At 45.8% G+C, this 20,641-nt stretch overlaps 1 protein-coding gene across 1 annotated transcript; it reads left to right on the top strand.

The window, feature by feature from the left end:
- The first annotated feature begins 2,349 nt into the window (after nt 1–2,349).
- On the top strand, nt 2,350–17,008 carry BBS2 (Bardet-Biedl syndrome 2). Its single transcript, XM_018082611.1, has 16 exons — nt 2,350–2,573; nt 2,964–3,089; nt 3,362–3,424; nt 4,426–4,503; nt 6,681–6,785; nt 7,097–7,183; nt 8,454–8,589; nt 10,436–10,575; nt 11,370–11,514; nt 12,086–12,257; nt 12,871–13,000; nt 13,813–13,944; nt 14,424–14,561; nt 15,006–15,118; nt 15,810–15,958; nt 16,612–17,008. The coding sequence occupies exons 1-16, from the start codon at nt 2,397–2,399 to the stop codon at nt 16,716–16,718; spliced, it is 1,998 nt and encodes a 665-aa protein (XP_017938100.1). The 5' UTR covers nt 2,350–2,396; the 3' UTR covers nt 16,719–17,008.
- Nucleotides 17,009–20,641: the final 3,633 nt, after the last annotated feature.

Here is a 20,641-nt window from a genome sequence, read left to right as displayed (position 1 = left end):
GGCACCGATGCTCTGAGGCTGTGCCTTCCCAGCTGCACAGAGCGTTGTAACTCTGGGTTGGGTTTCACTGGTTTGCTGCTCCTTGATTAGAGATACTGCTGGTTTACACCCCTGTGCTGTGAGGGAAGGTGTGAGTAAGGGCAAGTGTGGAGCTGGTGAGGCGAGGGGGCTGGGGACGGAGATGAGGCACCCCTTGGTCCCAACTGGGTGCTGACCCCACAGAGGAGCCGGATGAGGTGGCAATGGGGGTGTTGGGGACCCCCGCGGCTGCCCAGGGGGCAATTGTCTCTAACCTCCTGCCCCCAGCTCCGCCAGCTGCCCCAGCACTTCCAGTTGCTCCCCCGGTTCTCCTGACCTCTGGAAATGCCCCCCCTAGTTCCACACCTCCAATTGCCCTCCATCTCCCCTAACTGCCCCCTGCATCCCAAACTGTCCCTCAGCTCTCCTGACCTCTGTGTTTGCTCTCCTGGCCCCCTAATTCCCCACCGCAGCTCCCTCAGATGCCCCCTCACACCTCCAGTTACCCCCCCGACCTTTGTGATCGCCCCCCTACATCCCCCAGTCCTACACTGCAATTGACCCCCAGCTCCCCAGACCTTTGCAACTGCCCCCCCAGTCCAAACTCCTGCTCCTGGAACTGCCCAGTCCCTCTCCCCAGCTGCCCCCCAGCCCCTTCGTCTCCCAGCTCCCTAGTCCCAACGCCCCCGCTCCCCATTTAACCTCGGCCTCCCCCTTCAATCCCCCCCGTGGTCTCGCCGTCCCCGCTGACGCGGCTGGCCGCGCCATGTGCGCGGGCCGGATGCCTGGATGCCGGGCCCGGCGGAATCCGCGTGTGGGGCGGCCCTGCGCCCGGGCCCGGTGCCGCGTCCCTTCCGTGTCCGTCCGTGTCCCTCCGTGGTTCCGCCGTGCCGCTCCGATCCCGCTCCCATTCATGCTGGTGGCCGTGTTCACGCTGAAGCTGAAACCACAAGATCCTGCCCGCTTGTGGCGCTGGGCCAGGTAGACGGGACGCACCCTGCCTGGCGGCCGCCACGCGGCGGGGCAGGTAACGCGGCAAGGAGGGCCGCGGGAGCCGCGCTGATCCCCCCGGGCCCGGGGGCCCGGAGCCGGGCTGGACGCTCCGCGTCCTCGCCCCCCAGGCCCAGGAAGCGCGTTCCCTCCGAGGCGCCGGGCGTGTGGCGGGCGCGGTGCATCGGAGCCCCCTGCGGCGGCGGGCAGACCGCAAACATTGACAGCTGGTGACCCGGCTGGGCACTGGCACTGTGGAGAGGCTGTGCAGTCTCCTGCCCGGAGGTACTCAAAAGCTCTCTGGACACAGTCCAGAGCAACACGTTCTGGGGACTCTCTTGGAGCGGTCCCCACTCCAGTGGTCCCTTCCAACGCAACCCACTCAACGAACCCAAGTTGCCAAGGAAACTTTCACAATTTCTAGCAGTCTTTTTTTTTTTTTTTCAAGCCGTGAATTTTATCATACGGTTCTCAGTCACAGCAGTGAGCCTTGGCACTGGTACACACCAAGCTCGGTGCTGATAACGGCAGCGGTGCTGAGGTTTCTGTGGGTGATGCACAGACTGCATCCCCTGTGCCCTGTTTGAGTGTGAACCGTAAACATACGGGGTTAGCTGCAATCTGAATAATTAACAAAACACAGGTTGAAGCATCAACCCACAGAGGCACTTAGGTGGTTGTAAATACAAACAGGGTTCATCTCTGATGCTTCCCAGCATTATTATCTTGGAGCCTTTAGGAACAGCACCAAACATGGGCTTGTCCAAGGCACAGACTGCACAGCCATAAAGCAAAGCTGTTGAGCATAATATCCTGAGATCCTCTGACTTGGCTCCAGATAATTACAGTGACTGAATATTTGGTCAGTGAGAATAAAACCTTATTTATCACAGGCTCCTTTTTAAATTAACCGTGCTCACCCACAGATGGAGGTTACAGATAGGTACCAGCTAAATTGTCCTAAATGTTTGGGGTGTTTTGCAAACACTGTTACCAGCTGGATGTAATTTGTTTAGTTTGTTGTTGTTCCCTTTGGTTTGCTTTTTTTTGCCTTACTCTGAAGACTCCTCAGTTGTCATTTTCAGAAACAAACAAAACAATGGTGTTGCAACTCCACTGGCCAGAGCAGTTTTTCCTGCCATTTTCCTTTTTCTGGTATAGGTTAAAGAATAACTGTGAGAAATACTATTGTCAGCAAACCCCCCAGTCTTTTGTCCTCATGTAGGTTAAGTGAATGCCCTTCTTCCCCATCGCATTTATTATGCAAACAATAGTCTTTACTGTTTGTATACACAGATACATGCTTTGTGTTAATATTTATATCCTTGTTTCTGTAGGTTTTTATTCACAATCCTCATGCCCGAGGGCAGAGAACAAGCACAAACCGAATGGTGCCAAGTAGCCAAGATTCGGACATTTCTCTTCTCAACATTAATCAAGGGATCACTTGTCTGGCTTCGGGAGTGCTGAACCCTCAGCTGGGTTATGATTGTCTTCTGGTCGGAACACAGACTAATTTGTTGGCTTATGATGTGTATAACAACTCAGATTTGTTTTACAGAGAGGCAAGTTCAATTTAACTGTCTGCTTTTTTTAGTATCTCCATTGTTTTCTGTTTCTTTCCATTCCAAAGATCGCAGTTTCTACATTACATTGTCAATTAATTATGCTTCTGTTCTATGTATTAATTCTACTACTGTATTCAGAACATTTTGTCTGTAGAATATCTGCAGTATTTCAAAATAAAGATGGGAATGTGATGTATGTCTGTGTGTGCAAGAGCAAATTTTCATAATATGTCACACATCACCAAGCAAGACAAAATTAAAAAAAATTAACAGGCATTCAGAGCTCAGCTACAACGACAGTGATAATGTTGGAGGCTCTCTATTTGATTTGTGTACTCTGATGTCTTATTGTTTGCTGTTTCTTTTTCCTTTGATGTTTCCCTGTAGGTTTCAGATGGAGCCAATGCAATAGTTCTTGGAAAGCTTGGAGATATTTCACCTCCACTTGCTATTATTGGTGGGAACTGTGCCCTGCAGGGCTTTGATTATGAAGGAAATGACCGTTTTTGGACGGTAAGGCTGTGCATGATGGTTTTGATGTTGTTAGAAGACTCTTCCAATGGCACTAATTCATCTTGGGTGTTTTTATGTGTGAATATTAATTTGGTTGTTGGTCCTCCTTAATTTATCTCAGACCTTAAATTGTATTTTGGTTGTGCATTCAGTGCTCTCAGATGTTGCTTGAGCACTGACTGCGTCAACTGTTCTGTTGCAGCTGAGATAATAAAACCAATTCAGCTTCTGACAGCTGTCACCAGCACTGAGGACTGTCCTTCTGGTTTCAGGTTACTGGAGACAACGTTCGTTCCTTGGCACTGTGTGACTTTGATGGTGATGGCAAAACTGAGGTTTGTAACCATTTACACATGACTTCAGCTGTTCTTGTGGTCTTGTAGTGAAATGATAATAATAAAAAAGCTTGGGTTGTCAATTATTTCTGATTTATATTACCAGTTGAAGTGATCCTTGCGTGGGAGTTGTGCCTTTCCCAGGCTCTGGTCTGGACACGACATGCAAAATGCTGAGTCAATGTGTAAGGAGCAGCAGTGCTCTGGCACTCCTTGGGTGGCTAAACTAGTCACATCTGGAGTCTTTACAGCATTGCTGCCTGGTTTGGTGCACTGATTGCTAACTGTAGTGGAAAACTTCTCTCTTTTTAATTCCCTACACCAGGAGCAATACAATGAAATACCTGTGATCATCAGTTGCAAGGCATCTCTTTCAGTGGTATTTCTTGAATATGCTTAATAAATTCGGTTTTGAATTTCAGAAAAACAACTCATAAGCATCTTAGATGTAAAAGTGAGCTCTTAAGAAGCTATCCTGTGAAAAGCTTCACTTATATTTGGTAAAATCAAGAAATTTGCCTTTAGATCCAGTCCTCCTGTTTCTTTATAATGACATGGGGAAATGAAATAGTCTTTGCTCTGCTGATTTAAAATGAAGATAACTTGAAACACACATCTTGCTGATATGATGTGAGACAAACAATAGGAATATATATATATATATGTAATTGCAGGTAAGAATTGTAACACTGAATCTTCTACAGTAAGAAAAGAGCAGAGCCTTGGGGTTCCAAAGTATCTTTTCTCATTCCTGCCCCAGATATTTCACTATGCTTTTGTAGAGACTGGCTTGACAAAAAAAAAATGAGTAACTAATACTTGATCAACAGGAGACTTCTGAAATCCTGTAACTTTTGCTCCACTGGCAACTTTTCAAACATCTGTCAAAACCTCTTCATTGGACTTGGAATATTTGTTTGTCCTCTGGATCCTGGTGTATATTCTTTTTATTTCCTTAGCTTGAATAGCTATTTTTAAGATACACTTTTTTTTTTTTTCAGCTTCTTGTTGGCTCTGAAGATTTTGATATCCGGGTGTTTAAAGAAGATGAGATCGTGGCAGAGATGTCAGAGACAGAGGTAAATTACTTTTGGCTAATGTTTATTGTAGTTGCTGATGGAGCTGAAAGCGTTGTGTACTCTAAAGCTTCTCTGGTTCAGATTTATTGTGTAGTTAAATAGTTACTTAACTATTTGGCACAGCATCTATTCTGCTAGAACTGCAAAAGTTAGAGTTAATAATGTCTTTCATTACTCAGGGGGATTTTTTGCTCAGTTTATTTACAAACCTTCAGCCAGCTGAGAACAGTGACTATTGTTTGGCTGAAAGTCAGGGCCATGTCCAAGGGTGATTAAGGTTACTGGGTTGTGATTGAAGCTCTGAGTGTCCTCTGAGCAAAACAATCTCTTCTACAGATTTCCTCAAATGCGTTGACACAATGATCATGATGTGACTTGCCCCTGTGTGTATCCAGACAGTGCATGGCAGGGCAGAAGGGGGATGCCCAGCAAAACTGGAAGTTTGTATTGCAGCTGGAGTTATGCACTGGCTGCCTAAGAAGGGCTGTGGTGGCTAAAGTAAGGCATGGGGCAGAAAGGTTTACAGAGGGATAAATAAAAGGTGTAGGGGATGCTCTTTAGCTTAAGAACTGAGAGAGGACCTCCACTGTTAGATTTGGGTTCCTTGGAAGGGAGTAAAAAAGCCTTTTCACAGCATTTAGGAGTGTTCTCAGTCTTCTCACAGCCCTTCTGGAGCCAAGGTAGAGTAAGGGCATGTTACAGGCCTTTGTGCTTAAAGATCTGAGGTCTCCCCCCTGCCCAAGGTGGGACTAGAAGGCTTAGCTATTAAACCACTTAGGGAGAGCTATAAAAGACAAATCCACCGTCCTAGGAAAGGAGGCTTTTGCTATGGCTAGAATTAGAACTGGGCCTGTAACACATCCTGCTATGCAGTGGCCAGTCTGGTCATGTGGTGATTTCTGGTTAAAGGGAAGCTAAAGGTCCCTCACTCTCATGTGTGATTTATTTCCAGATCCACGGTAGAATTGTTTTCAATTCACACCTGCAGAGTCTTAGGAGGCCTGTTATAATCCTACTGTTCTCATTTAGAAAGACACAGCTACACCTAAACCTTTCTTTTTGGGAGGGTAAATCCAGGGAACAATAGCTTTATACACTGTGCTTGGTTTGGAAGTCTTGAACAGTTTGCATTTTGTCTGTTTAATCACTTACTGGTGAAAGTGAAGCTGTGGACTGTTGTGACTCTTATAAATGGTCAATCAGGTATAGATTTATAGAGTGGTACCTTTGAGTTTCTAACTGTTGCTGGGGACTTTTGTCCTTACTGGGTGCCTGTAATTTAGAGGGGTTTGATACTTGGGAAAGACTGTGGAGAAAATTGTGCATGGAAAGGATAAAGAGTTTGCATGTTTTATGCTAAAAAATCCCAAGGAGCACAGTCAGCTGAGTTTAAATAAGAAGTTGGCGAAGAATTTAATTGAAGGAAGTCTCTGGTACTACGTTGTACAGAAGACCAGACAGATGATTGCAGTTGTTCCTCTTGACATTAAAATCTCTAGTGCATGGAAAAACCTGCATTTCCAAGCACTGAGAACCTTAGCTTAATGAAGAATGGGTCTTAGAAGGAGTGAGAAACAGGCTGAGTTATGACTCTCAGGTGTTTCCCCAGAGCTGTTATTTACTCAGGTAATACTTAGCCTGGTGTTCCAGTTGTGTTCCAAAGAAGTCCCAAGTGTGGAAGCTGTTAATTTTTATCTCATTAATCTTGGGCAAAGATTTTCTACCAATAATATCTGCAGGGCTTTCCTAACCCAGGTAAAGTTGAACCTTTGACATCCTCAGCTCCTGATGCTTAAGGACTGTTGTGTGTTTGGACTAGTTTTTCACTGACAGTGTGTTAGCACTGGTGACCACAGGAATCCTGTGAGCAGTTGCTGTCTGTGGTAGGAAATACTTGGGCAAAGTACACAGTTGGAGGGCAATTCTGCAATCCTTGCTAAAGTGTGTCCTAACACTGGGAACGCAGCTTGTGTGAGGAAATCCTACAAGGCCTTTGGTGATTTCAAACTGATTTTTAAAAAGTAGTATCTTCAGTACTCGGTGCTTCCTGCAACAGACTGATTTACCATTTAAGTGCTGTAGAGTTCATATGAGAGATTGTGTAGCCTGTTCCCTGTTACTTGAAGTTGCAGAAGTTTTCACTGCTGTATCCTCTCTGTCCCTCCTTTCCCCACCAGACTATTACTGCCCTCAGCCCCATGTATGGCAGTCGGTTTGGTTACGCTCTTGCTAACGGGACCGTCGGAGTGTACGACAGGACAGCCCGCTACTGGAGGATTAAGGTTAGTCCAGGGCTGGAATATCATCACTGCAAGCTTGAAGGCTGCTAGGAGACTTGGTACCTGATGGAAATGTATTTAAAGGAACAGTCAGGTCCTTTGAGAGCAGTGGGCTAGATTTGTAATGCAAGGGCCAAGATTTCACACGTGTGTGTGGCCTGAGAGATAGCAATGCTCAAACTGCCTGTTAAGAGACAGTATTGTGTTTCTTTCTTTAATCTCTGTAGCCTCATAGTCCAGTCTTGCATGTGTCAAGCATGTGCAATTCAGAAAACATACTCAAGCCTAATTTGTTCTTTCTTTTCTGTGCTCAGTCAAAAAACCAGGCAATGAGCATACATGCGTTTGACCTGAACTCTGATGGAGTGCCTGAGTTGATCACTGGCTGGTCCAATGGGAAGGTGAGTTTATACAGGGGGGAAATGAAGAGCTGTAGGTATGGAAACTGTGTTTGATCGAGGCTGTTAAATTATCTGAGGAACAGCAACCCAGAAGATTAAAAAGAAAGCCGAACACTGAAGATCTATTGCAATAAACCCAGTTTGGCTGGTGAGTCCAGGGCCAAGTGCAAGATCAGAGAAAAGCTGCTTCCCCTGCTTAGCTCAGAGTCAGTTGCAAAGGTGTGGCAAGTTGTTTCTGTGGCAGCAGGGATCATATGCCACATCCTAAAGCTCCTGAGTGTCTCTTTTCAGGTGTGTCTTGAGGACATGGTAATAATCCTCTGCAGTGTTTCCTGAGTGTTCCCAAACTACAGGGAAGACAAAGCAGTTATGTAACAGGAGAGCAGCGTCAGTCTCAGCTGTGGCAGGATTAATCAAGCATTATTTAATTTTATGTAAAGGCATTCTATACAACTCAGTTTTAGTCTTTTAAACCTGTTCTTTGGTATTCCCCTTTGTCAGAAATGACTGTTTTAACTGCCACATCCCTCCTGGATGCAGCTTGCCAGTTTTTTTTTGTGAAGCTATGCTTTTTTCTTCACACCTCTCATTACTGTCATTAGCCTGGGGGAATTTAATAACTTCATATCAAACTGGCAGTCTGGAGCCCAGATATGTTGCAACTTATGTTGGATTAGGTGATTGTTAAAGAGAGCCTCTCCTTGCTTTACTCCTGTTCTTTTCCACTGGCAGTCTCTATCCAGCTTGTTGATCTGAAACAGTTCATAGCTCCTAGAAAGAGTAATGCTGGGAGCTGTGCTTTGGAAAATACACAGTGCACAGAACTGAGCCCCCCTCACCCTTCTTCTCCAATGAGAGGTAATTGAAGGTTGTGGTATTTGTGTATAAAAATAATTCCCCGCACAAGGGCTGCAGCCAGGAGGACAGGCTGTAAATACTGCATTGTTTCTGGTTTAGTCCCATCATTGCTGCATTCATATGTGAATAGCCTTCCCAGTGCAGACCTGCAGTCCCTTCCTCTCCTTCCTTGAGTGTAACTTAGGGAAGCATCTCTGAAGGGCAGTTCCCTCTAGCTGAGTCTGCCTGGAGGTCATTTCTGGATGGTGTTTTTTTCACGTGTGGTGTTCAGATTGGCAGAGCTGCAGCTTCACCTGCAGTTCTGTGAGTGGAGCTGGCCTTCAGTTAACAGCTCAGAGGATGGCATGATGCCTGTTTTGGAGCTGGCTTTTCTGTTCATGCTGAGGCTTGGGACTCTTTGCTGTTGTTGCAGGTTGATGCCCGCAGTGACCGCACTGGGGAGGTCATCTTTAAGGACAACTTTGCTTCCTCAATTGCAGGAGTGGTGGAGGGGGATTACAGGATGGATGGCAGCACCCAGTTAATCTGCTGTTCAGTTGATGGGGAAGGTAAGAGCACAGTTCAGGATATTAATTTAATACACAATAATATCAGGCACCTCACATCATCTCAGTTTAGCTAAACATTGTTTTGCTTCCAGCATTTTGTATGCCAAATTCCCTTGGCTTTATTTGAAGGGAATTTTGAGTTACTCTATCTGGAAATGGGGTTTTGAATATCACCTTCTCTGTGAGAACCGGCGTGTGTTTCATTATGATCCAAGAAGCCATCAAAATTCATTTGTCTAATGGAAGAAGCCCCATCCTAATGCAAAGATAATGATATTCAGGACAGACTCTGGTTCTTCAGGCTACATTATAATAGATGAATGTATAGGAAATCTTTTTTTTTTCTATTGGCCGCCCTACAGTGGATAAGGGTGTTTAGAGAGCTAAGTGTGTGTGTGGTTTGGTTTTCTTCTGCAGGTGGTTTTTATATTAGAAATTTTAGATGTTAACAGTGCTTTGTTTCCTGGAAAATGCTCTCCTGAGAAGTGCTGGATTTATCCCACCATGCATTCAAAAAGTCAGACCTACTTACTGTGAGTGGAAACAAATATGATCACAGATTATTTAAATAAGCTCAGCATGAATTTACAGGGATGGCTCCAGGAAAGACACTGGTGTGATTATCCGACTGCTTGGCGTCAGTGGCCTGAGACAAGCAGGTCTGGCACAACCCATTTGAAACAAAAGCCTGTCCTTGTTAAATAGCATAGTATTTTGGTGTCTGTCTTAATCACAGGCTGTGGGGATTTGCTGCACTTGGACTTCAGCATATAAACCTTTTTCCCAAGCTTACAGAAGGGGTGCAGTCTAGGCAGTTCTGAAGAACCTTATCCTTACAGAGCTGTGCAGGTTTATATCACTGAACATGACCATCCTTTTCTGATGGCTCCATTGTAAACAAGCCTTGGCACAATGGGGATCCCTTTAGGCCTTACTAGTTGGTGTGGCTGGGATTATATGGGCAATGTCATTAGAGTTCTATTTGGGACCAGCATCCTTTCACATGAGGTGTTCTGTATTGCACTGTGTTTTCTCTCTTGCTCTCATTTTAAATGAATGATTCACCCAGAAATAATAAAACGTGTCCTTTCATCAGTGGGCAAGCTGAATGCAACTTTTGTGGGGCAGCAGTAATACACAGTCAGGCAGCATATTCTTTGCAGGTATAAGACTTCTGTCCCTGGCTTTCATTGTCAGCTGCAATCAGAGCACACAGCCCTAGAGCAAAATGGAAGTTTAGAGCAAGTGCCTTTGTCTCATTATCTGTTCAGGTCCTCTGTCTGCACAGACACTTAGAGATATGTCCAGAACTCTGTGCTCCACTGGACTACTGGGAAACAGGTTGTACCCCTTGAGGTGAAGTATCCCTTGATTTGGGGAAAAACTGCTGTGGGTAAATCTTGTTTCCTGGCTGATTGACAGTGACTTACAGTCCCTTCCAGACAGCAACAACCCTCTGACCAGCTCTAGAAATCCAGGTACACATTTTACTAATTTTCCATAATTGCAAACTTGCCTAAGCACCTGAAAGAATGATTGTAGTGGGAATCCTCTTGCAAAAGGACTGGGTGCTGCACTTGTCTGGCCAGGTGAGTACAGCTTAAAGGCAGGTTGGCAATTCAGGGTTTTTTTTTTTTTTAATGTGCATTTGTCTTGTCCTGATCACCAAGAAAACCAGAGCCTCTGTGGGTCTAAATCAATGCTCAGGTCTTCAGCTGAATAGTACCATCTGAAAACCAGATTTAGTGTCTTCTGCAGAGGTGATAGAAGAGAGTCTTGCTACAGAAAGTTTTGGGGAGGCTGGGAAAGGCTTTGCTGAAACTGGCTGTGTTTTGTCTCTGTACAGTCCGAGGCTATCTGCCAGGAGGTGAGGAGATGAAAGGAAACCTAATGGATACGAGTGCTGAGCAGGATCTGATCCGAGAACTTAGTCAGAAGAAACAAAATCTGCTGCTGGAATTAAGAAATTATGAGGAAAATGCAAAGGTACAACTTAGATAATGTGTAGGACCAAAACACACCTCCCGTTGGTATAAATCTGGAGTAATCTGGGAAGTGGTTGTGGGGCAGTCCAGACAAGTCAGAGCTGTAACCTGTCAGGGTGCAGCAAGATTGTCTGCTGCGGGTTCCTGCTTATGCATTTGGCTTGTTCCTTGTGCAAGTTCAGAACTTGCTTTTTGTATTTTAATAGACAACACTTTCCTTGCTCCTTCCTCTTGCCGGAGCAGTTGTGTTTGGAGCTGGATTCCCTTCAGCCTTGGCTTGTGACTGCAGATTGTGATTTTCAGTGCATAAGCCAACTTGGGAGTCAGAGGGGATCGTGTGAGAGGATCAGGTCACTGGGTGAGGGCTGGGAGCACTGCCAGGGTGTAGGAAAAGCACTTGTGGCTTGATGGTGAACATGCAGAAATAAAGAGTTTCAAAGATAGTCTGAGGAAAGAGCAAACTTGTAATTGAACAGCAAACAACCACCATAGCAAAAGCTTGGAATTCTATGAGCTTGTGCTTAAAACTGATATATGTTAAGTGCTTTTCTGAGTACAGGTTTGGGTACAGAGCTGAGCTCCATCAACAGTAAAGCACCCAAAAAAATTGCATCCAAGCATCCATAGCTCTGTGCCTAATGCAGCTGCCACTCACAGCTGTGTGAAGTGTCTGGGCATTGCTGTAATGAGACCTTCTTCTGCAGGAAAAGAGAACTTACTTATGTGTCTGTGTTCTAGGTTTCTTCACTGGAAATCTTGAAATTCTGATACTGAAGGGTGTGTGTTTTCTAACAGGCTGAACTGAACACTGAGTTGAAGGAAGCTGATGGGCAGAGAGGTGTGATTCCAGCAAACACCCAACTCCAGACAGCCCTCTCAGTTAATCTGGGCTCTGACAGCCAGTCTGCCCATGTGGAGCTGTGTATTTCCACCACAAATGGTGAGTGGTAACCTGCAACCTTTGACATTCATTTCATGTAAATTCATGCAAATTTTTAGTTATATTTAGCTTATGGTTTGCATGTCTCCCCTTTGTTGTCTATAATGTCCCCTTTGTGGTTTCTTTCCTTGCACAGTTTTGAATCAAGCTGTGTTCCTTTGTTGGGTCTTAGGGGAAAGGAGTTTGATGGAATTTGCTTCTTGTTATCTGTTATATTCCAAGGCAATTAACATTTAACTTGGATGAAACCAGTGTTGGTGATCCCTGCAGCACTCCTTGTGTTGACTATAAACATTAACCTGCAGCTGAATTAGTGAGAGTGTTGTGTGAATGCAACTGGACTTCAGCTGGCTTTATATGCAGACTGGAACTACCCCAAGATAGCAAATTCACCTAACACCAGCCATGCAGTCAGGCCCAGATGTGGTGGTCCTGGTCACCTGGCATGTTTTCACAATTCAGAGGAGGGGGTATAGAGAGTTTACCATGCTGAATTCTGAAAATAGTGGTGAGTTTGTTGCCAGAGGACAGCTTTTAATTTAGGAACCGCTTTTTCTTCCTTGTTGCTAAGACACAATCATCCGTGCTGTGCTGATCTTTGCTGAGGGCATATTTGAAGGAGAGAGCCATGTGGTGCACCCCAGTCTGCAGAACCTCTCGAGCTGTGTTCGTGTTCCCCTCACTCCACCCAAAGACGTCCCGGTGGATTTGCACATCAAAGCCTTTGTGGGTTACCGGCACAGGTGAGTTGGGATCCCTGCTGCTCTCCAGGGCTCACTGTGTGACCAGGACACAGCAGTGACATGGCTTCAGGCTTGTCCCTTGGGAAGTGCACCGTTAGTTCTGTTACTGGAAGGAGAGCTGGAATGCTTTCCTAAAAACACTCTTGCACCTGTGATGCTGAGCTCTTCACCAGATAAAGTCTGACTGCCCTCAAATCCCTGGGTAGGGAGGTGTGTTTTGAGAGCGAGCCATCCACTGCAGAAAGAATGTGTGGGACTGAATTCCCTTTTTGTTTTCTCTATTTGTCTTTATTTTGCTTTTAATAAGACTTCAGTGAACTTGGAAAGGAAATACCCAATCACATAGTAAAATTGTAAATGCATTAGCCTAGACAGTATGTTCCAGTGGAAGGATTATTAAAAATGTCAGCAGTGGGGAGGAGTCTTACAACCTGTGATAAGCCTGGAATTTCCAAGTTCTGGTCTTTCTTCCTGGGAAGCAGTAAGCAGCTGATTATGGAACTGGAGGCTGCTGATACCAGTACCCAGCTAAAAAAGAACCAGGAACCATTGCAATAGGTGAATCCCTGCTGTGTTAGTAAGTGTCTCTGTTTTCCCTTTGGCTTGCTGCCAGCACCCAGTTCCACGTGTTTGAGCTGACCAGACAGCTGCCCCGCTTCTCCATGTATGCACTGAGCAGCCCGGACTCAGCCACGGAGCCCCTGAGCTTTGTGAACTGTACCACGAATGAGAGGCCACAAAGGGTGAGTTTCTACTCTGATTCCTGTTTTGCAGTCCTTCACAGGTGGAGGGTTTGCAATCAGCTTGACATTTCCAATAGCAAAGGAAAGGTTATTCCATGAACAGCCTGTGTATTGCAGCTTTTTTTCTGTCTCTAAAAGATGCCTCTGTTGAGGCATTCCCAGCATCAGGAATTTCTGCAGGAACTAAAGGCCTCAGATCACAAGGTGTTTAAGACATTATCTTGTTTGCTGTGTGCTGGCTGATGGAATGCCAAGGGCAGGAGCCTGGTAGTGAGTGTTGAATTTGTAAATGAGCAGGGAACAGGAAGAAGGCAGCAGAGTGCCCAGGTAATGGCTCACTTTGGAAACAGATAAACAGCAGTGTTGTAGCTTTGGTTCCACAAGATCTGAATTGTAGGATGGCAGTAATTAGAGCTGGTCGTTTTCCTCACTGTAGGACTCTGCCATATTTCCATGACCTTTACTGCATTAAATGGCCAGGACAAAAAACAAGATGAAACAAAGTTTTTACTTCTTGCAGTAGAACCAAGCCTTGCTTCCCAGCTTTCTCTGGTCTCCAGACCTGGGCTTATGTTTTGACTTTAGGCTGTGGTCTCTGGTTGTTGGATTTGATTCTTTTGGGAATATTCAGCTTTGGTGCAAGGATTCAACTCTCCTCATTCTGAAAAGTTCATGGCATGGGGTTAGGGGATGAAATTTAGTAAATGAATTTTCCAGGGTGTCCTGGTGCATATCATGTGCAGGGGCACTGTGTGGTTCCCCAGGCTTTACACACAGGGGATGGCTGATGCTCTTAATTTTATTTTTGCAAGATCGTTATGTGGCTGAATCAGAGCTTCTTGCTGCCAGAGGATGCAGAGTTTCAGAGTGCTCCTTTTCAGGTTTGCTTCACCTCCCTTCGTAATGCAGGTCAGCTTTGCATCAAAATCAAGCCTGGTGGAGAGGTGAGTACCTTCATGGGCAAGGGGAAACTCCCTCCTAATTATAATCCAGTGAAATTTAAGGGTGAGGGACAACTGAACAGGCAGAGAAAGTACTCATGTTAGAGGGATGCTTTTGGAAACTTTTGGGTCTGTTTATTGTTAGTGGGTAAAATCCCAGGGCCTGTTAGTGAAGTAAACTTCTTAGCCTGCAGATCTGTAGGAAGGAGGGTATTTGTTTCCTCACAGCCTGGTTTCAGGGAGCCATAATGTCAGGCACAAAGGTTGCCTGTAACTTCTGCACTGGTCCTTTGTGCACACAGATGCCTCTCTATCCCAAGCCTGAATAAAAGCCCCTTTGAGATTGGTGCCTCCTTGTCTCCTGAAAGCTGTAGAGCTTGCCCGTGCAACGGTTTTGCCTCTTGGTAAAGGACCTGCTTTGAGATGCTGGCAGATGTTCTGGCATGGAGGAGTGCTGAAGTGCTTTCTCTCCTTTCTGCCAGATTTCCATCAACACAGATGACATTGATCTGGCTGGGGACATTGTGCAGTCCCTGGCCTCCTTCCTGGCCATTGAGGATCTGCAGGTGGAAGCAGATTTTCCCGCGTACTTTGAGGAGCTGCGGAAGGTGCTGGTGAAGGTGAGGAGGCACTGGGCATTTCTGAGCTGGCAGATGAGCAGTCACTGGGAGCATTTTATGAGAGGATCTCTAAACTGCTTTATGTTCTTTGTGGAAACCAGCCCAACGGTGGCTTGCTGTATATTCCATGGGACCCCCTTGACTTTGGGTCTGTTCTTTGTTCTGTAGAACAGACCCGTGGACCCCAGCTGTCAATTGTTTAGGATGATGTAAATATGTTGTCTGGGAGTTTGGGGCAGGGCATGAAATGTGTATCTCAGCCTGCTCACCCCCTTCCAGGGGCCAAGGTGCTGCTCTGGCAGCTGGGGTGAGGGGAAGGAGAGTGGTCTCAGGGTTGCTGGTAGGTTAAGTTGTGATGTTATGTCCTATTTCACTGGGCCAGGGTTTAGCCTGTGTGCCCAGGGTGCCCAGGACCCTTGCTCAGGAGCTGCTTGCCTTGGACAGGTGGATGAACACCACGCTGTGAATCAGAGGCTCACTGCTGACATGGCTGAACACTCCAACCTCATCCGCAGCATGCTGGTCCAGGCGGAGGATGCACGGCTCCTGGGAGACATGTGAGCCACTGCTGCCTACCTCGTGTGCTTTGGGTTTAGAACAGCCAGTCTTTGCTTTTCAGGCAGAAAACAGCACAAAAAACTGTTGGTGTGATACAGGAGTTGCCTAGTTACAGCTTTTGATGTAGAATTGTACCTTTGCTGGTCCCACCATGAGCTGTCTTTGAACCTTGTCTCGTTCTTTGGGTGGAAAACCAGTCAGGGCAAAGTGAGAGGGCAAGGGTAGGGCTTAGTGTAGAGCAGGTGAGATGAATCTACTTCAAGATGGTGAGATATGTTAGAAAAGATACATGAAGGGAAGAAGGCAGGAAAAGCTGTCTGTGGTGTGTGAACTTTCTAGAACAACAAGAAATGTTAGGTGTATTTTCACTCCAGTTTGCTGTGTTCTGCTAATGTCTGAGCTTCACTGTGAAGAGCAGCAGTGTCTGAGCTACTGCAGGGCAGTGGTACTTTCACTGGGGAAAGTGGCATCTCCACTTTGGCTTGCTGGGTAAAATAACTACAGTAGAGCACTTTTTTTTAGAAGTAAAATGATGAGTATAACCGACATGTTTAGCCAAGTCTGTTGTCTCATAGCTGGCAGACTGTGGTAGCCATCACAGCCACATATTGCTGCACCTTTACATTGACAAACCAGGAGTGACTTTCTTGTCCACAGAGACACAAATAACTGGACCAATTGTTCCCCCAGGAAAAACATGAAGACTCGGTACATTGAGCTGTATGACCTGAACAGAGACTTAATAAATCAGTACAAAATTCGTTGCAACAACCACACGGAGCTGTTGAACAATCTGAAGGCTGTGAACCAGGCCATCCAGAGGGCTGGGCGGCTGCGGGGTGAGGCTGATTTTTGGAGGGACTGGGGAGTCTCAGGCCCTGGTGAGGCAGATGGGGTGTGTCCCAGAGGCCACCTGGGTTAGTTAAAGTGACCTCAGGCTTTTTGGCCTGAAACTCAAGTAGTAGAAATAATCTTCCTTTTTTCAGTTGTAGCCCATTGCCTGTACCAGTCAACTGTCAGCATCCAGTGTAATCTGGGATCACAGTTTTAGAAAGAACAGTTTAAAGTAGTTTCCAGCTTTCTGAATGATACAGAAATTCCTAGTTCTGTTGAACATAATTCTAAAAGTAGTATTTCAGTTCTTAGTTTATAATTCTGCTTTTAAAAAAAAGCAACTACCAACTTAAGCAGGGCTGTTTTATCTGTATTATCAGTCCCATAGGCCTTTTGGGAAGGAGGTACTTTTTTGTCCATAGCATTCCCCGTCCAGCGAGTCCTTTAAGCTTTCCTAAAACAGAACTACAGATGATTCTTCTTTAAAGAAAGGTTTTTTATTTATGTATTAGAAAAAAGGAGGTGTTTCACCATGTGTTTAAAAAATATCTGGAAGAAACCCCTGAATTTTGAGACTGGATCGAATAAGCATTTTTACCAGTTTCCTACTCAGTAACTGAAGTGTTTTTTCTTTTCTTTCCTTTTTGTCTCTTTGCAGTTGGCAAACCCAAAACACAGGTGATAAGTGCTTGTCGGGATGCAATAAGAAGCAACAACTTCAACACCCTGTTCAGGATAATGCGTGTGGGAACAGCCTCCTCCTAAGGAGGGAGCAGCAGTGGCACAGAGGCACATAATGCCTCATTCAGTCTCCTACTCCACCGTAGGGGGAAGGAATTCCAAAGGTAGCATTGTAGTTAAGCTGTCAGCTGGAAAATATGTGGGCCAAAGCTTCATGGAGAGAGCATCAGAGCTTAAGTGCAGATGTGGTGTTTATGCAAGACAGAGGTATAATGTTCAAGCAGTTATTTTTCTTACAGTAACTTATTTATGTATTTAAATATATTTTGTAGTTAAGGCATTGACCTTTTCCATTAAAGCATAGACTGACTTGACTGCTTTTGTTTTGATTTAGCTGGGGAGATGTGTAGTGGTAAGTTTATTTGTTGAAAAATCCAACCCAAACCACTTCTCTGGCTTTTGCTGCATGGTCTGTGTGCACTTGAACTCCCCGTGCTGGAGAATCCCAGGTTTCATTGCAGGGATGTGTGGCTCTTCAGGGAAACTACAGTGCAGTGCAGAAGCACCAGAGGGATAACATCTCCTTGCTGGCTTTTAAGCCAGACCTTTGACAGCCATCCAGTTCCATGATGTGTGCAGGTAGGAAGTGCTGTGTTTCATATCCGACACTTCCCCACGCCTGGATTGCAGGAAGTTTTGCTTCCAGCTACTGGTTCTGTGCTATGGCTGGAAAAACTGCAGCGACTGAAGTGGGCAAGGGTGCATTTCAGGAACAACAGAAACAAACTACACACCCAAGCTTGGTGCATACTCATGAAGAGCTGGTAGTACCTAATGGGATCAAAAGAAGAAGGTACTGAAAACTCATTTGGTTCCTGGCTCAAACCTGTTTAATTGCGGAATCTCTTTGAATTGGATTACAATATTACAGTAAGGCTCTCTATCTTAGATCTGAAGGTATTTTTGAATCTTTGCCAAAGCAGATTTCTTTAGAAGCTAAAAATATCCTGCCCAGGGTGGAGGTTGAGCCCTGGTGCTCCTTGTTCTGTGCTGTGCATCACACCTGCTGCTGTGCAGGTCGGGGTTTGTGACACAGGTGGGGAGGAGTCGGCCCATCCCCGTGAAATGGAGTTCTTGGGTCACTTCTTGGGGCTGTCAGGAGGATTTGTGTCCTGTAACTGGTCTGTCTCTTACTGAATTAAAACCATCAAGCCGCTGTTTGTTAGAGAGCAGTTGGTGAGCATGTGACCAGGTGAGTGGGGAATGTAATTCTTACAATGTGTTTTAATCCCCAAAACTGCCCCTTGCCACTGGTTCAGTCCCTTCCATACAGAGAACTGTGCTGTGGAAGTACAGACCTCGGTCACTTCAAATCCACAGCAGGAGCTCATTTGAATCCTTTTAAGAGCCTGCTGTTAGTCAAATCCAGCTCCTTGGTAAAAGGGTGGTGAGCCACCCATGCTGTTCTAAGCAGGTGAGCTCAGACTTGATTATGGAACAGTCTCCTGGCATAAGTGCTGGGCTTTCTGCCACCTGCTGTACCTGTTCCCACTGTTTCAACCTCCTGTTCTTAATGTTCAAAATCCTAATGCTTGCTTGCTTATATTTATGTACTCCATTTAATGATAAGAGAGTGGCTGTGATCAGAAAGCAGCTTTCCCATCAGCCTGATTTTCAGGACTTCGCACCAGGCACTGCCAGTCCCAGCTCTGTTTTGCTCCTGGCAAGGTCAGTGCTTTGCTCACTGTCCAGTCCTCTGATAACACTGATTTCCCCCATCTAAGTTTCTGACAACAAATTTGTACTTTATTTTCCTGTAAAGCCAACTTCCATCTGCCAAATGAAAAATGCACATCCTGTGAGCTGTGATACCAGGCTTGCAGTTACCTGTTGAAATAAAGCTGGTGTGCAGTAGCAAGCTGGCATAAACTGAGCCTGCCCCAGGAGACCAGTGGCAAACAGTCCCCACTGGTAGAGTTTAGCCCAGGACCAATGACCATTTTGGGTATGGGAGGGGAACTGCATCAGCAGGTCAAGCTGATGGTCAAGTACAGAATAAGCTCTGAAACGGTGCTAGTAGAGCTGTGTGTTGCTAAGAATTCATGGGCAAAGGCTGCTCAGATGGCACCACACCTTGGTATGTGTGCTGGGGATAGGGTCTAGACCACTGTCCTGCCCTGCTGGGACGTGGCAGTTTGGACTGGAACCTTCCTCATATGGCCCCTTCCCTGCCTGGGCAATGCACTGCAGCAGTACTGTGCTGGATCAGCACCTGCTGGAGAGGGATCTGTATAGCAGTGATTCCATGTCCTAATTCAAGTTCCAGTTTGGAGGTGAAAAAGCAGTTGGAACTGACAGGTTATCTGATTTCAGCCCCTGTTTCTTCAAGCCCTGTGCATTGCTGCTCATCTTCATAGTAATTCACTGAATACCCAATGGCAGAGCTTTGCTGCCTGTTTATGGATGCTGGAATAATTCTTCAGGCTGCTCTACAGCTGAACTGCCTTATCTCCATATTTGAATTGTTCCTGTTTTCAGCTACTCGGCAAACCGATGGCCACCAAGTCCCAAAATGTTTGCTGTGAAGTATATGAACAGCTCAAAGCCTAAACAACTGCAAGCTGCTGGTGCCCTGCCTCAAGTGCCAGGCTGGGAGGTGCAGTCAGCTGGTGGGAAATGCACGGCCTTGTACAGCCCAGCTCATCAGTGGCTTCTTGCCTGGTATGAAGTTCCTGTTCTCTGTTGCTTCCCCTCTGTTCACTTGTGGTTCTCGGGCCTATTTTTCTATATTGTCCTGCTTATTAATTTTGTGGGTATGTGTATGTCTCATATTCATATTCCTCTCCATAATGATGGAGTACTTTGCAAGCAGCTACACCTAATTGTAAATATGGATTTGTACCCGTCTCTCTACAGAGATGGTTCCCATTACTGGTGCTGTGTAAAGTAAGACCCCTCTTCCCCCCACAGCTCACATCATTTGAAGTGTCAGTGTGTGGAGTCTTTCCTCTGTACGTGCAGTGCCAGCCTCTGGCTTTTGGGACCTAGGACAGGAAGGGTGTGAGAGCAGAGACATGTTTATTTTTAAATCTTTGAAAGCCAACTGCAAATCTGGCTTCCTAAATTACTCCATCTGAGTCACCGGAGGCAGAAAGGTGGTTTTTTGTGTGATCAGGTAGATAGGGCCTCACTCAAGCTGAGGCTGCTATGCCCTCTAGTGTAGTATTTATTATTAAAAAGCAGCAAACTAGAGAGCCCAGCTTCTCCCAGTCTCCTGGGAGGTGGTTCCAAGATCTGCCAAGCACATTCATAGGCTCAAAATGTGGTCAAAGAAGTAACTTCATTTTGTTAATTAATTTACTCCCAACTTTGCCCAGCAGACTGTGCTGTCAATAACTGTGGTATCTGTCACTTTAGTTCAAAACTACACAAATAATTTTGGGTTTTTGTTCTTTGAAGCTTCCATTACTTGTTTCTTTCAACTGGAGCAGCTCAGAATAAGAACTGCTTTCTCCCCAAGAGCTGCTGCCCCAATAGGCAGCAGAGTGCCTCAGAAACCAGTAACTCAGAGAGTTACTTCAGGATTAGTTTCTAGCTTCATCCCATTGTCTTTGTAAGTAGCAAAGGAAGATTAAAACTAAGCAAGAAAGTCTTGGTAGTGCACAGAGAAGCCATCTTAAGGAGACAGAATGTGAAGAAGATGGTGTAGATCTTGCAACTGCAGCTCAGCACAACCACCTCCCAGCTGTCCTTCCCGTTCAGCAGTGCAGGAGGGAGTAGCTAGAACTGAACAACTGCTTGTAATCTGGGATGGAACTGACCCTGGAGCTATAGAGTTCTGCACAACAGGAGTGCAGGACAGTGTTGTCCCCTTGCTCTGGCACCTGTGGGGGCTGAAACACCTTTCCCTTTGGAAGCAAGGGCAGGGGTTCCTGCCAACTGCCTCAGGGAATCCTTTTTTGACTCTTGTGTATTGGGATTGAAGCTGAAGGCTGTTGCTCCTGTAT

This window comes from Manacus vitellinus, unplaced genomic scaffold, assembly GCF_001715985.3.
Source record: "Manacus vitellinus isolate BGI_N305 unplaced genomic scaffold, ASM171598v3 scaffold_10_pilon, whole genome shotgun sequence".
In the NCBI taxonomy this organism is placed as follows: domain Eukaryota; kingdom Metazoa; phylum Chordata; class Aves; order Passeriformes; family Pipridae; genus Manacus; species Manacus vitellinus.
The sequence above is the reverse complement of the archived record's forward strand: the minus strand, read 5'-3'. Positions and strand labels throughout refer to the sequence as shown.

Bases quoted from the DNA above. Each gene is read 5' to 3' on its own strand.
- BBS2 (XM_018082611.1), top strand. From the start codon at position 2,397: ATGGTGCCAAGTAGCCAAGATTCGGACATTTCTCTTCTCAACATTAAT. The intron at 12,258-12,870 runs GTGAGTTGGGAT...GCTTGCTGCCAG, and splicing joins TTTGTGGGTTACCGGCACAG to CACCCAGTTCCACGTGTTTG. The intron at 15,119-15,809 runs GTGAGCCACTGC...TTGTTCCCCCAG, and splicing joins GCACGGCTCCTGGGAGACAT to GAAAAACATGAAGACTCGGT.